Raw genomic sequence first — 17,456 nt, 5'->3', positions numbered from 1 at the left:
GCGCAGTTGCCGAACAAATTGTCATACAGCGAAAACTATAAGTCACACTGCTTAGATACTTACATTGTACGAATCAGCAGAGTTGTGTGAATGTTTTGATGTATAATATGTGTACAGCTTTCAAAACTGTAGGAGTGCCAGCAGTTTACAAAATGTGTGAATATTTTCAAAGCAACTGCTGCCACCACTCTAAAAACATAACATTTCTGAACATTCCAAAAGCATTTCAAGCAGTTTCAATAGGACAAAAAAATGTTTTAAAAGTTAAATTTCTTAAAAACTATAACAAATATCAAAAATCTGAATGGATCCGTTCAAGAGCTGAACGTCATGAACATTTTAAAGTTTGAATGAAGTTTCTAGCACAAAGTATGAAGAACTAGTTAACGTCCAAAAAAGCGGGGAGAATAATAATAAAGAAAGAAATAGTGGGAATATCACAAGTTGGGCTAGCTTCTGCAAGCTAGCCCACCTAATAATAAAGAAAGAAAGAAATAGTGGGAATATCACAAGTTGGGCTAGCTTTTACAAGCTAGCTCACCTAATAACAATAATCATAATAATAACAATCATAAAAATGTTTGAAACTGTAAACCTGATTTATTGTTGTTTAAAAAAAAAAAAAAAAAAAGTAATATCGGTCCAAAATATCGGTATAGGTCAGCTAAGACTCCTAAATCGGACCCAAAAATCTGATATCGGTCGGGCTCTAATTTTTAATGAGCGTTCACCGCTCTCCCCGCTGTATTGCATGTCCCTGCATTAGCATTGTTAAGTACCTGCCATCTAAACACGATTCTGTCAAATATATCGTTTCAAAAAATTATTTCTTTATCCAGGCATCTTAGTTTTAACAGTTTCATTATAGCGGAGCAGGTTATATTTGCTCATTTGTGGTATTTATTTTGTTCACAAGTTCCAGAAACCGTAGCCATAGCAGAGGACTCTGGGCTGGCCACAATGTGATGCAGCTCGGCTTGGCATAGGGGTTCCTGGAGCTCTGTAGCCTGGCTGTACGATCGCAAAGTTGTGAACAGAATAAATACCATAGACGAGCAAATATAACCTGCTCCACTATAATGAAACTGTTAAAACTAAGATATTTAACAATATAAAGAAACAATATATTTCACAGAATCGTGATTTGATGGCAGGTACATAACAATGCTAATGCACTGCTTACTGGCGTCGGCCATGACAGCTGTCCTGAAAAGTTCGCTGAACAGTGACGCAGCATCCGGAATGGCATGCTCTGGATGTTTTTTTTGACAATATAGCAGGCGAGGGAGCAGACGAGAATAGCAGGTGAGAGGTAGCCTATTAATACATCCATGGAGGTAGCAGACACAGTTTTGAAGTAGCATGCTACTTCTCGCCTGCTATATAACAGGTAGCAGGCATTTCGGACACGGCCTACACTATATCGAATGTAGTTTGAGCGAGAGATAACAATCGGGAGATTCTTGGGGAGACAAATTGACTTTGTTGACTGCGTAACGTTGCCTATAGGCTACAACACAGCACACTCACAACAGTTATGGTAGGCTATCGCTTCTGAAACGGTACAGCACAGTTTGCACCTGATTAATTATTGTAGTGTTTAATGCCAGGGAATGGTACAGTGTGGTGCGCTGTACATGTTTCCTGCCATTGCCCTGGACGGGTAGATTATGGACGAATTGAGCGAGCTTTGCATGCCATAGTGCGGGACCGTTACCAAATTGCAGATGCAATGCATAATGACTAACATTATCAGGGGTATTCACGGCTAATAGGATCAGAGCTAACGCTGCTGTAGCTAACAGCTAGATGGCTTAAATCAGATATAACTAAAGTTTGTCCACTAAACATTTAGGGCAAAAATAAATTAGCTTTAGACTATAACGTTCTACTTACAACTGAACTAGGGCATCAATCAATCAAAGCTTTATTTGTATAGTGCATTTCATACCCAGAGGCAACACAATGCGCTTTACAGAGAACAAGTTTGGTGGGCTTACGACCCACTCTCTACATATTCCAGAGGGAAGCAAAAAAACAGTTATCACCTGGGGGCCAGATAAGTGAGCTGTAAAAATTCTGCCCTGACCCCTCTCAACAAGGCGATCGAGCAAGCTCCAGGAGTATGTTTGTCTACAGGCTAAGAACATTTATAAAGCAATACATTACATTACATTAAATTACATTTCAGAGTGAGAGAGGCTAAAAGCATCATAGGAGAGAGAACATTCTACGGACATGCTACGACATCCACAGCAGACACGGGGGTATCTATCGGACTCCGGGAGGTCTGCTGGTGACAGTGGGGCATCCACTGGACCTGGTTAGAAGATAGGAGGGAGAGAGAGAGAGGCACTAGGGAGAGGGAAGGCAGAACAGGGTTAGTAGCACAAAGAGCCATACAGACCACACAGATATTGAAACAGGCAACCTGGGGCAAGCTCCTGGAATATATATGTCCAACGGCCAAGAACACTTAAAGAACAACAATTAAACATTAAACTAAACATTAAACTAAACCCTCAGAGCAAGAAAGGCTAAGAGCATCAGGTCCAGGCCTAAGCCGGATGTGGACTGATGTGTGTCTTGTGTGTACATGTGTGTGTGTGTACTAAATACTACGATATCCACAGCTCCGCAGCTGACACTGGACCTGGTTAGAGGATAGGAGGGAGAGAGAGAGGCACTAGGGGAGGCAGAAAACGGTTAGTAGCACACTGAGTCATTGAAGCAACACAGCTGTCAGAACAGAACAAGCCTTCAACAGAAGAACAAGTTTCAGGATAACCACCTTCTATACACTACTTGATATACATACATTGCATAGCAGGATAAATACCAATGTATACAGAGGATTCACAGGTAGGTTTGAGGCTGCCTTTCTGTGTCTCAAGGTCCTAGCTAGTGATTGTAGGCTAGGTCGAAAAGGTTTGTCTTGAGGTCTCGCTTGAAGACCTCTGTTGTTTCGGCCCTTCTTAGGCATTCCGGTAGGGTGTTCCAGAGGTTGGGGGCATAGAAACTAAAAGCTGCCTCTCCGTGTTTCTTGGTCCTGGCTTTTGGAACTGTTAAAAGTTCAGTACCTGAGGATCTGAGTGGTCTGTTGGGCATGTACTTAACAAGCATGTCTGAAATATATTCTGGTGAGTGACTGTGGAGAGATTTATAGACTAGTAATAGTATTTTAAAGTCTATTCTAGAGTTGACTGGTAACCAGTGTAGTGATTTTAAGGCTGGTGTGATGTGTGCCCTTCGTCTAGTCTTAGTGAGGACTCGTGCTGCAGCATTCTGTATCATTTGTAGCTTAGAGATTGCTTTCTTTGGTAGGCCTGATAGAAGGGCATTGCAGTAGTCCAGCCTGATTGTGATGAAAGCATGCATTAATCTTTCGGTGTCAGCCTGAGAGTGAAAGGGTTGCACCTTGGCAATGTTCCTTAGGTGGGAAAAGGATGTTTTTGTAATATTCTTGATGTGGTTTTCGAAATTAAGATCTGAGTCAAGTATGACACCTAGGTTTTTAGCCTGGCAATTGGTGTCAATTTCCAGAGTTTTTAAGTGTGCAGCTAGTTTCTCTCTTTCAGCTTTTTCTCCAATGATCAGTACTTCTGTTTTGTCCTGGTTTAGTTGGGAGGAAATTATGTGACATCCATACATTTATATCTGTAATACACTTGACAAGGCAGTCAACCAAGCTGTAGTTACTGGGTGTTACGGAAATATAGAGTTGGGTATCATCTGCGTAGCTATGGTAGCTAATGTTGTGCCTCCTGCCAAGGGGCAGCATGTACAGGCTGAAGAGTAGAGGTCCTAGGATCGATCCTTGGGGCACCCCACAGGTCATAGGGATCTTTCCTGAGCTATATTCACCAAAGGCAACGAATAAATCATCAATCAGGGCATCGTTGCTCAATGAGCAAAAGCATAATAGCTGTCGACATTCAATGTAAAGTGAGCCATCAAAACAGCAGGCTGTCAATGATGTTGCTGGCTGTCGCTCGGCAGTGGAGCCATAGCATAGCCGTTAGATATTGTGCTAGCTAGCTAACTGGGCGATGTGTCCACACCACCTTTAACGTTAGACACTTTTTTATTTCTTTACATTAATGGTATCAAACTAGGTATTTAGAGATATCACTCAAATCATTTTCATGGTACAAAGTGCTCAGTCAGCTAGCTAGCTATTGGTTGCTGGCTATGGTTGGCATAACGTTACCCTTGTGTCTTGAGCTTACCAATTTATTATCATAACAGTCATTATTTTAAAAAGTTGGTAACTTTTATCTAGGATAGCTATTGGTAATTGGTATAATGTTAATGAATCAGGCTCTTTGTGAAAGCTTTAACAAGGCTGTGTGCTAACCATGGGTGAATCAGTTAGCAATGGTGCAAAATTCAAGTTCACGTTTTTTTTCTTTTGTGGGCGTGGATGGGGGAGTGCTCTCAGAGCGTCATGTGTTGGGACGTCACAAACAAAACGAGCTGAAAATGTGACTAAAAAAATAAATCCTCTAGCTCTCCAAAACTGAACTATCCCTTTAAACGACATGACTGTCTTGATCACGGTTGCACACAAAATTAGCCCTAAATAGCCCCCAAACTAGTCTATCCCCATCCACAACGAGGTAGACTAAACTACAACAAAGACAAGAAAGAGAAGCCGATATTGTGATGTCAGATATTCTGCCAGAGAAATCTGAAGGAGGAGTCGGACTTGCGGGCGGTCGGAGTTACTGACAGTCGGAATACCGGGATATCTTTAGTCGGACGAACAGGGTAGTCGGACCAATGGGTCTAAAATGATGGGGACCTACGGTCGGAATATTGGGTAGTCTGATTTATGGGTGGTCGGACTGAAGCTACGCACCCGTTACACGTCCCACCTCTGTGTAATAGTGTAACCGTGTGTAATAGTGTAACCGTGTGAAATGTGGAGTAGCTGGTGAAACTCCCCTGTTAGCAGATCATCAGTGGGCAGCCAGTGGCCCGCTGACGACCAACTCGGCGACCCTACGGCGGGAGCCGCAGCGGCCCCGCTATGGCGTGATCAGGCTAGTCAGCGGTGCTGATGGGGGCAGAAGACCTTTAGTCAAAGAAGCACCAACTGAAACATGTTCTCAACTGTTGAACCTTTTCAATCAGAAGCTCAACAGCCTAGCCAAACATCACTACAATTTGTTGCGCAAAGTGTGAAAGCCCCCCATCAGCTGTTAAGAACAGAAAAGGAAAAAGTGAGCCAACAGTCAGGCGACAATATAAATGAAATGAAATATTTACATCTATGGACTTAAGATGATATTTAGTATGTATTAAACTAAAACATTACTTTGTTGTTCAGTGACAATCCATGGTTACAGTGCATCTAATCCATTGCACTTTTCTAGAAAGCCTTTTCCAGTTGCTATCTCATATATCCTGTTTTTGATCAATTCACTACTTGTACTTTAAAGGACAGGTTCGGAATTTAGCATTATAATCCATGTTATAAGGTTATTTACGATCATATACAACGGCCGACATCAAAGGTTTGTCAAACGGTGCACTCTCAAGATATAGCCCGTCGCTGCTAACATACTCAATGGATCCATAGGTGCATAGACAAAATCCCTCAAAAACACCATAAACTCTCGTTTTCAAAGACAGGAAACTCACCGAGTGGTCATTGTAGTCTGTTGATGTTTTGACCAAAAAAATCAGCACAAAGTATGAACAATACTGAATACTTAGCAATATTCTGACATATAGTAGGGATGACACGGTATACCGTAAAACCGTGAACCTGTCCCTGTGTTTACGGTATTACCTTTACGGTATTACACAATAATGCGCTGCTGAAACTTATCATTTCAAGTTGCTTGCAACAGTTAATTTTTTAATTTAATATACGCTTGCTTTTAATAAACTGAGCTTAATTACAATACGATAGTGTTTATTTTCCATTATGTGTTGCACTGTTCCTTCAAAGTAAAATACTTGTTTTTGGGGAGGTGAAATGCCGTATACCGTGAAATACCGTAAACTGTACCGTGTAACTAGATACCTACCGTAATGCCAAAATCCATACCGTCTCATCCCTAACCTATAGTCTAGGGCTATCTGAAAAATAACCTCATCAACCGATAGAGGTTTCAAATTAACGTTTCAGTTCTGGAACAATTAAAGATGATTATGTTTTCATTTTCATGTTTTCATTTTTGTTCCTAGTAAAATATTGCTCATTTCCATTTTTGTTCCTTGAACCGATTCGGAGCCCTGGTGCAAATAAACAAGGAAATGTCCAAACAAAGGCATAATTCACCAAGTATTAATGTTCAAGCTTGCTGTGGGTGTCACCTCACTGGGTCTTCTGCCTCCTAAACAATACACATTGGCTTAGTTCACACGGCAGGTCTTAATGCTCAGATCCGATTTTTTACACAGATCCGATTTTTTGGTGTTAGCTGTTCACATTACTTTTTATATGTAACCGATATTTGACCTATATGTGATTCCCGTGTGAACAGCCCACGGCACTGGGGCCTCATTTATAAAACCTTGCTCAGGATTCGTGTACTAATAAAAGTACCAAAAGGTACGCACAACGATTTTCCGATTTATAACGAAGTGCGCACGCATGTGCCACGCCGGCTCCCCATTATAAATCTCAATCAACTCTAAACTTGGCGAACGTGAGCGTGCGTGTTGTCCCACCCTCTTAACGCCCATAAATGGCCAGTGAAACGCCTCCAATTCACAGAAATCGATACATCCAAAATCTAACATGACGTGACAGCAAAAACGAGGAAGCGGCTCATGAGCCACTCGTCGTCATTGGCCAGTAGGTCTCACCGGTCCCTGCGACTCGCTCTCTCCGAATTCCTTCATCCACATCATCCAAAAGCAATACATATAAAGCAGCCATTGTGCCTCATTATGCATTGGAATTGCATGCCTTTTTATACCCACCCACGGACATGATTATATGGAACAGGTGCGATCGTCATTGACAATATATGAACCACGCACGTGATTGTTTGATTTCATTTCTGGGTATAGGAGACGATACAGGGATGACAAGTAGAGGCGAGGGCACGGTATGGATTTTTGCATTACGGTACTGTACGGTATCTAGTTACACCAGTGTTTCCGCTGGTAAGGTTTTGCTGTGGCGCGGCGCACGGCAAAATCCTTGCCGCCACAGCATACATTTGCTACAAAAAATAATGACACAAATTGGGCTATATACTGTATATTAAAGTCTTAAATTAAAAATCGTACAGTTTCTAAGTATTTCTGCCTAAATGCGCTTTTAAAACCATGACAATGTCGTGCCCGCATTTTTTTTTTCAACAACAGCTTGGGCCGCGCGCTCCGCGAATGCTGCTTTCTGTGCTCAACTCAACAGCAAGATTTGTGTGTGAAGGGATGTTTTCTTCAGCGAGCCTATTACAAAATAATATAGGCTAGTGTTTAACCAGTGTTTGAATTGGACCAAAACGTGCTGGTAGGCTATCTAGCCTACTCCTCACCTCACTACAGGGCCGGACTGGCCATGTGGCGTACCGGGCAAATGCCCGGTGGGCCGGACCTACTTGTGGGCCGATCTAAAAAAAAAAGAGCTAACGAACGGCCCATAGAGCAGGGACAGCGGCACGCGCAGCAGCACCCCCCCCCCCCCGTCAACAAATCGCGAAGCACCCCCCCCCCCCCCCCCCCCCCCCGTCAACAAAACGAAACTGAAGGTGTTCCATCTCACCGCGTCGGCTCGGCTAGTGGCCTGACTGGGGCTACATTTCCCGGTAGGAAATATTCACCCAGTCCAGCCCTGGGTCCGGCCGATTGTGGTGGGCCGGTCTGGGCCAAAAATGCCAGGGCCGATTTTTTGTCCCAGTCCGTCCCTGCCTCACTACATAGGAGTTAAAAATATATTAATGTTTGTAATCATTAAGTGGACTCATACAGCGTAGAGCTAGATAATGTAAAAGTGTGGACAGGTCCTGCCCATCTCTGGCCTATTAGGTCTTATCATTCGCTGATGACAACTGGCGGATCCTAAAGCCTAAAGCCTACATTTTCCAGATGGACATCCGACAATATTTGAAGAGGAACAGAAAGTCGAATGATGTTGAGAGCAGTTCCCCTAGACCAGTAAACTCTGTTCGTGCAAACTGTGCCTCATGCAGTTGTCTGTTTGGCCAAGTAAAAATATAGTTGAAGTGTGATAAATATGTAACGTTATCTAAAAATACAGTGAAGAAACACGACGTGGAGCTACACATGCACCCAGTAGCCTAGCCTATGTTTGAGTCGAAGCGGACCCTCAATCTATTTTACGCGCTGCTGTCTGTCAGTCAGCAAGCATGGTCAACGAGACGGCCCACACCACAAGCGCGAGTACAACATGCAAATCAGAGGCGCTGCCCTGACTGACTGATTTATTGAGTGACCGTCTTTTTGGCTGGCTAAACCGAAAGTTTAACGACGCTAGCTTGCGTTAATGTTCCTCCAGTCACCTTAAAAGTGCCAGTCAAAGCAACAGCAAATGCAACAAAATATCAGTTAAGCATAGCCTAATCTAGCCTATTATTTATGTAAGCTATGTAAAAACGGCAGTGATTCTGGTAGGAGAAGACAGGACCAGCACAGAGTTGAGGGATAGGTGAGAGTAGCCTCGCGTCACCAGTCTCTCCTCGGGGAGAAGAGCCTGGTGTCTATTTACTTCACTGCCTTAAGCCCGCCCCTTCTTCCGGCTTGAGCCTGTAGAGCCCGCCTCCAACATCCGCTTGCTTTATTTTTCCTTAACCAGTAGTTCTCCTCGCATCTTCTTTTACAATTTTCATCGGTGTTATGCCTGGTGATGCCATCGCGAATGTTATCTACTCAAAACTTCACCATGTGCAGCCCACAGTAAAACATTACAACAACTGTTCTTCTTCCGGTCCAGACCGCGTCTACGCGTTTCGCAACCCAGTTTAGCGATAACACCATTGAGTTTAGGGTTAAGGAAGACCCTAACCCCTAACCTTAACCCTAATCCTAACCCTTCACCTGACCCTCACCCTAACCCTAACCCTAACCCTACCCTTAACCCTAAACTCTATGGTGTTCTTGCTAAACTGGGTTGCGATAAGTAATCTCGCGTCCAGACTGGATGATTATGCGATGCGTCATCGCGCTTCCGCTCCAGACCGGCGAAACAACTGCGAACAAGACAGGCCCCAGACTAGGTGAGAGAGGAGAGGATAGAGGTTTTTGAGAGGAGAGCAGGAGAAGAGAGATGAGAAGGAAGGAGATAGGAGAGAGTGAAGATGAGAGATTAGAAAGACAGTCTGATGGTTTAGACTGTATGAGCATGCAGTTAAGCATCAATGGGCATCAAACATGAATTTATTAAACCCCCCCCCCCCCCCCCCGCTTTGGTATAGAAATCCTCCCTATTTTGGCGGTCTTGAGCTTGGCACCACCACACCAAGAGATCAATTCCACAGGAAACACTGAGTTACACGGTAGGGCCGTGATACAGCATTTTCTTTTCTTTTTTATTATACTGGCCTTAAGAATCAAAGCCTTTTCATGAGGCTTTCTTTCATTAATCTCGTGGATTTATTCAGAATGTCAAAGTCGGCTAAATCACTGCGGTCATGAATGCTGCTATGGGAGTTAAAACTAGTAGGCTGTATAGGCCTATAACATTGGTTATTTAGGCCTGGCTGTATCACACAATATTGTAAACGTTACTTAACGTCTTGTTTAGGTGGTGATTACATTTGCAATATTTTATTTTATAATTGTTTTAATTTTATAATATAATATATAATTTTATATTGGGAATGGGAACGCACCTGCTGTCTGAAGTGCGGTGATCAAAATCAAAGACAGAGATGCCGTAGCCTAGTCATACGCATTCTTTTGTGCGTACGCAAGATTTTTAAATGAGGCCCCTGAACAGACCCGCATGCGCAGAAGAACAATAACAAAGACGTCAGGACGTCACACGCTGCACACTGTTTACGGAAGTAACGTTAACCATGGATAACGTTACAACCACAACTGAAGTTAGCCTTTACTACGGGTTGATTTTCAAGTATTTGTGCAGTGGAAGCTGGCGACGGTATAAGCAAATGGTAACGAGAAGAAGGATAAGGATCGTCTTGTGACGTATGCCTCACAAGCACACCACAGTGGAACGCTTCACGAATTTGCAAGCCACCGCTCTAGAGTGACGTAAAAGTCGCATTAAACGCGACATGACTGTTCAGATGGTGGGCGTGTTGCAAAAAAATGTATCCGATATAATACCACCTCTGAAAGCGACCCAGGCTGGATTTTTAAAAATCCGATTTCATGTGACCGTTCACACGGTCATGAAAAAATCAGACCTGAGTTGCATGTAGGCAAAAAGATAGGATTTGGGACACATTTCACTTCCGTGTGAACAAAGCCATAGTTTTGCAACTAATTTATCATCAGTCCGTACACCGCCAGTCTTAAAGCTTTGTCGGTATTAACATGCGTCTCATTTTCTTCTTGTACAAGTACCACCTGCTACACATAATTACCACTTCCACCCACACCGAATGTTGCGTCACCACATGGACAGTAGTGTGTGAGACGCCTCTGAAAAAAACAGATTTGAGAGCTGGCGGTTTTCGGAATGATAAATTAGCTGCAAAATGTTGTTTATAGTCATTTAGGATGCAACAGACCCCAGCACTAGTGAGGTGACAACGATAGCAAGCCTTGGACATTGATACTTTGGTGAGTTATGCCTTTGTTTGGACACAGTGGACTGAACTTCTAATATGGGGAGTTTTTCAATGGGACATTACAGGTCTCTGCAGTATCAAGGAGGCCTTATACAGGTCTAGGCATGCCGATGCCGGGTAGCTCCCTGGCTGCTATATTCTGTCTGGGCGAGTGATGTCAATCTACTAGCAATAATAACTAACTAGCTGTGTCAAATGAGACTGCAACCAATTATGAAAAACAATCATTACAATGAAGTGCCACTTGTTTTGGAAATGTCATGGGATTCTTTTGTGGTAGCTAGCGACACACATAAACCGTCTACACATTGATCAGAGGTTTTACACACAACTGACCGCTGTTCTCTCACAGGTTTGGGACAAAAACGATGGCGGGGAGTGGCTCTGCACCGCCAGCTGGAAGGTCAGACTCACCGCATGTTAGACTTATTACAGTGTGCAAGTTAGTGTACAGATACTGTATGACCAATCACTAGGGTTTTCTCATTTTAAAACTGATGCTTCTGTTTGTAGACACACAGTGGGTCTGTGTGGCGAGTGACATGGGCACATCCCGAGTTTGGCCAGGTGCTCGCCTCCTGCTCCTTCGACCGGACAGCGGCCGTGTGGGAGGAGATTGTCGGGGAATCCAATGACAAACAGAGAGGACAGAGCCACTGGGTGAGCTCACATCAGCCTGGAACACATCAGCCCGGAACCTGGAACACATCAGCCCGGAACCTGGAACACATCAGCCCGGAACCTGAGGCGTTGTGATTTTCAAAGCAGATACAAACTCTGAACTATTTTCTTATTGCTGAACCAGACGTTAGTAGACCAGTATTTGGATGTCAATTTAGTTTGTTGTTAAATCAGACATTAGTAGACCATATTTACAGTATATGCAATAAACTAAACTGACATCCATATAAATACTGGTTGATTATTTTGCCTCATATTGTACCTGCATTGCAGTGAGTAACATTATAATCTCAAACATTTTGCTACAATCTATCACACTGGAGCTCACAGATCATCTTATAGTTATTTGGTGCAGAGATCAGTCACTGACGTTTTGACAGGGTCTTCAGAGGACTGAGTGATCTGTGCACTGAAGACGAGTCTCTGGTCCTGATGAGAGCACTGTCCTGATGTAGCGTGTGAACTCAGACATTTGGCAAAATAATTATTGTTTTTGTCAAAATCTTTCAGCCTTAAAGGAGCAGTTAAGGGAAAATGCATGTTTAGCCCTGTTTTAAGGTTACTTATGATCATATACAATGGTTCAGATCAAAACGTTGACAAAGCTAGCATTTTCGAGAAAGTTTATAATTTCTCTACCACCGTTTTGGTCATACAATGGATGTGGGTGGGCATCTTGAAAAATCATTCAAAAACATGTTAAAATCTCAATTTCAAAGACAAGAAACTCACCTAGGTGTTAGTTGGCGTTCTGACGTATAATTCACCATAAAGTAAGATTCTAGTTCATCTGGAAAGGCTTTTTAAAATATTTAGCATAGAACTATTTAGTTGCAGCACATATGTGTGTAAACTTCCGGTTGGTAGCCTAGCAACATAAACAATAACAATAGCTACCGTAAGTAGTTCCGCTTCCTGAATCCCCTCTGAGGATTGATCTACACATCTATAACGGTCGCTTCAATACAAGTCAATGGATTTCATAAAATTATCAATAAAACCCTACAGGATTCATACTTTGCGGCGAATTTGATGTCAGAACACCAACGGACACCAATTACACCCTCAGTGAGCTTCTTGTCTTTGAAATCGAGAGTTTAACATGTTTTTGAATGATTTTTCAAGATGCCCATCCACATCCATTGTATGACCAAAACGGTGGTAGAGCAATTATCAACTTTCTCGAAAATGCTAGTTTTGTCAATGTTTTGATCTGAGCCATTGTATATGATCATAAGTAACCTTAAAACATTTTCCCTTTACTACTCCTTTAATTTGGACCAAGTCATTTTCTGGTGATAATCAGTAATAGGGTAAATGGTAAATGGTATTTAACTGCTCTGGTTGAACCTTCTCAAGCCCACTCTCAGAACACACCACAGGGTCAGTTCTCATGCTCTGAACAGAATGTGCAATTGGGGCCTTGAATTTAGTGAATTTGAGGGTTTTTTTCTTGCTTGCTTCCTGATGATTATTGTTCCCTGTTCAGATACACTCATCAATGAAGTTGAGTCTCTTCATACTGTCTACTGTGTGATAGTATCATAGGTTCCCCAGCAGGTGTCACAAAATTGTATGTTGCAGAAATGTGTAACTATCGAAACATTAGAACAATCTATGATGGTGGATATCATGGCCTGATAGGGACTGACCCTAGTCCAGTGACTGACAGGCTGAAGATAGGGACTGACCCTAGTCCAGTGACTGACAGGCTGAAGATAGGGACTGACCCTAGACCAGTGACTGACAGGCATCAGTACAGTATGTTTGCAGCGTTGAGATTGACTGATGATGGTTGTTTTTTGCATGGTGTTATTATGGAACTGGTGATGCCAAAGACAGATTCCCATACATGGATGAATAATAAAGTTGGATCTATGCCCTCTAGATAAAAAGGACCACCCTGGTGGACAGCAGGACATCGGTGACAGATGTGAAGTTCGCTCCCAAACACATGGGTCTGATGCTGACCACCTGCTCTGCCGACGGCGTGGTGCGCATCTACGAGGCCCCAGACGTCATGAACCTGAGCCAGTGGTCCCTGCAGCACGAGATCTCCTGCAAGCTCAGCTGCTCCTGCATCTCCTGGAACCCCTCCAGGTCTGAGTATTCATGTTTATAACCCCTCCAGGTCTGAGTATTCATGTTTATAACCCCTCCAGGTTTATATAATCATGTTTATAACCCCTCCAGGTCTGAGTATTCATGTTTATAACCCCTCCAGGTCTGAGTAATCATGTTTATAACCCCTCCAGGTTTGAGTAATCATGTTTATAACCCCTCCAGGTCTGAGTATTCATGTTTATAACCCCTCCAGGTTTATATAATCATGTTTATAACCCCTCCAGGTCTGAGTATTCATGTTTATAACCCCTCCAGGTCTGAGTAATCATGTTTATAACCCCTCCAGGTTTGAGTAATCATGTTTATAACCCCTCCAGGTCTGAGTATTCATGTTTATAACCCCTCCAGGTCTGAGTATTCATGTTTATAACCCCTCCAGGTTTATATAATCATGTTTATAACCCCTCCAGGTCTGAGTATTCATGTTTATAACCCCTCCAGGTCTGAGTAATCATGTTTATAACCCCTCCAGGTTTGAGTAATCATGTTTATAACCCCTCCAGGTCTGAGTATTCATGTTTATAACCCCTCCAGGTTTATATAATCATGTTTATAACCCCTCCAGGTCTGAGTATTCATGTTTATAACCCCTCCAGGTCTGAGTAATCATGTTTATAACCCCTCCAGGTTTGAGTAATCATGTTTATAACCCCTCCAGGTCTGAGTATTCATGTTTATAACCCCTCCAGGTCTGAGTAATCATGTTTATAACCCCTCCAGGTTTATATAATCATGTTTATAACCCCTCCAGGTCTGAGTAATCATGTTTATAACCCCTCCAGGTCTGAGTATTCATGTTTATAACCCCTCCAGGTCTGAGTATTCATGTTTATAACCCCTCCAGGTTTATATAATCATGTTTATAACCCCTCCAGGGTTGAGTATTCAAGTTTATAACCCCTCCAGGTCTGAGTAATCATGTTTATAACCCCTCCAGGTCTGAGTATTCATGTTTATAACCCCTCCAGGTTTATATAATCATGTTTATAACCCCTCCAGGGTTGAGTATTCATGTTTATAACCCCTCCAGGTCTGAGTATTCATGTTTATAACCCCTCCAGGTCTGAGTATTCATGTTTATAACCCCTCCAGGGTTGAGTATTCATGTTTATAACCCCTCCAGGGTTGAGTATTCATGTTTATAACCCCTCCAGGTTTGAGTATTCATGTTTATAACCCCTCCAGGTCTGAGTATACATGTTTGTGAACCTATAGCCTTATTGTGCTGTGTTTGGTTACATGGCATCAGTGGTGGATGTGATTCTGACACAACATCCCATTTATACTCCCAGCAGCCACTAACTGGATGCCAGTATTTACAGTATCTAGTCTGTTGAGGACCTGGCCTTCATGGTTTACATCATCCATCGTCAGAGTCCGGACTCCACTGTCTCCGGACTCTGAGCAAATATCGGCCTACTTTTCATAGTATTATTTCTGAGACATTGGTGCAATGCAATAAGTTGAAATTCTCTACTTTCTCCCCTGCAAGCAGCACTTGTCTTCTGCTTTGAAGGGTTGCATCGGCAGGGTTGCCAGATTTGGAGGTTTTCCGTCCATGTGGGCTACCTTCAATTTTATTTATTTTATTTGATTGGTTTATTTGGTGAGGACAGTGCATATTAATGAACACATACAAATACATGACTGTGTAAACATGCCAGATTTAGCTAGGAGCTAGTTTCCATCCGCAGTCCTCAAACATTAAACATTAAAAAGAAGTACTCACAGAAGGACAAACATGAAAATGCAATTACAATAATAAAAAGATAATAAAAAAGTAAATCTAAGAGGCTTTATAGAGTGCTGATGCTCATCAAGCGCTACAGTCAAAGTGCTAATGCTAAAGTGCTGTATGCTAAAGTGCTGTTCAGTCTTCATATATGTTCGCAGGTTTGATTATGTATAAGGCTTTTTTTTTTTTTTATGTTTTTTGAAAGCAACAAATGTGGAACTCTCCCGGATCATGATTGGGAGACTGTTCCAACTCGTACTACCTTTAACAGATAAAACATTCTGACCTGTGGTTGTTCGTCTGAACGGGACCTCGCAGTCTCCTCTGGAGGCTGATCTAGTACTGAGCACTTCAATGATAATATTGAATTGAATATTATTTCTCAAAAGAAAATGTTGGATTTGGGTGCAATGAATTCTTATTTCTCATTAATTAAATTATATTTGTAAAAATGCATTCTGCATTTTTACTTATATAGATTATCCATTTTACACAAAAAAATATTCAGCTGATCAAAGGATGTCAAATTGAAATGGAATGACCTGCTAGGCCCCTGAAATGTCCCCCATGGGGATTATTTCTGTCTGTCTGTCTGTCTGTCTGTCTGTCTGTCTGTCTGTCTATCTATCTATTCCTTAGTTTGTAGAGATGCTACACCTCTTTATCTCATGACCTCACTAGACGGTGTTGTTCTTTATCTCATGACCTCACTAGACAATGTTCTTCTTTATCTCATGACATCACTAGACGGTGTTCTTTATCTCATGACATCACTAGACGGTGTTCCTCTTTATCTCATGACATCACTAGACAGTGTTCTTCTTTATCTCATGACATCACTAGACGGTGTTCCTCTTTATCTCATGACATCACTAGACAGTGTTCTTTATCTCATGACCTCACTAGACGGTGTTGTTCTTTATCTCATGACCTCACTAGACGGTGTTGTTCTTTATCTCATGACATCACTAGACGGTGTTCTTTATCTCATGACATCACTAGACGGTGTTCTTCTTTATCTCATGACATCACTAGATGGTGTTCTTCTTTATCTCATGACATCACTAGACAGTGTTCTTCTTTATCTCATGACATCACTAGACAGTGTTCTTTATCTCATGACCTCACTAGACGATGTTGTTCTTTATCTCATGACATCACTAGACGGTGTTCTTTATCTCATGACATCACTAGACGGTGTTCTTTATCTCATGACATCACTAGACGGTGTTCTTCTTTATCTCATGACATCACTAGATGGTGTTCTTCTTTATCTCATGACATCACTAGACAGTGTTCTTCTTTATCTCATGACATCACTAGACAGTGTTCTTTATCTCATGACCTCACTAGACGGTGTTGTTCTTTATCTCATGACATCACTAGACGGTGTTCTTTATCTCATGACATCACTAGACGGTGTTCTTTATCTCATGACATCACTAGACGGTGTTCTTCTTTATCTCATGACATCACTAGACGGTGTTCTTCTTTATCTCATGACATCACTAGACGGTGTTCTTCTTTATCTCATGACATCACTAGACGGTGTTCTTCTTTATCTCATGACATCACTAGACGGTGTTCTTCTTTATCTCATGACATCACTAGACGGTGTTGTTCTAAAAGCATGTTCTTTCTCTCCTTTGTGCCCCAGCTCCCGTGCTCATCCTCCTATGATAGCAGTGGGGAGTGATGATAGCAATGTCACTTATGGTGGGAAGGTCCAGATCTATGAATACAATGAAAACACCAGGTCAGTGAGTCTTACAGGTGAAACAGACAGTACAGCACTTTTTACTTTGAGCCTCAAAACATTTAAACATGTGACTGTACGATGCTATGTTTAAATATGTGATGGTACAATGCTACTGTATGGTTAAATATGTGCCTGTACAATGCTATGGTTAAACATGTCACTGTACAATTCTATGGTTAAATATGTGACTACAATACCAAGGTTAAATATGTGACTGTACTGTGTTTTTGCTGTTCATAAGGAAGTATGCCAAAGCAGAGACCCTGATGACCGTCACTGATGCAGTGCACGACATCTCTTTCGCCCCGAACCTGGGCAGGTCTTTCCATGTGCTGGCCATCGCCACTAAGGACGTCCGCATCTTTAAGCTGCTACCCATGAGGTCAGTGGCTCAATGCTGATTTTGAATGTCTAAATA

General features: G+C 42.3%; 1 protein-coding gene across 1 annotated transcript in view; it reads left to right on the top strand.

The window, feature by feature from the left end:
* Positions 1-17,456, top strand: part of LOC311326448 (nucleoporin SEH1-like) — a 33,839-nt gene that overhangs the window by 6,285 nt on the left and 10,098 nt on the right. Inside the window, exons 2-6 of the mRNA XM_084459341.1 lie at positions 11,092-11,142; positions 11,253-11,399; positions 13,309-13,520; positions 16,937-17,035; positions 17,280-17,420. Of these exons, the coding sequence (XP_084315467.1) occupies positions 11,092-11,142; positions 11,253-11,399; positions 13,309-13,520; positions 16,937-17,035; positions 17,280-17,420 (650 nt within the window). The remainder of the gene's footprint in view (positions 1-11,091; positions 11,143-11,252; positions 11,400-13,308; positions 13,521-16,936; positions 17,036-17,279; positions 17,421-17,456) is intronic.

Source organism: Borostomias antarcticus (genome assembly GCF_949987555.1).
Source record: "Borostomias antarcticus genome assembly, chromosome: 27".
In the NCBI taxonomy this organism is placed as follows: domain Eukaryota; kingdom Metazoa; phylum Chordata; class Actinopteri; order Stomiiformes; family Stomiidae; genus Borostomias; species Borostomias antarcticus.
This window is presented reverse-complemented; position numbering and strand designations above follow the sequence as displayed.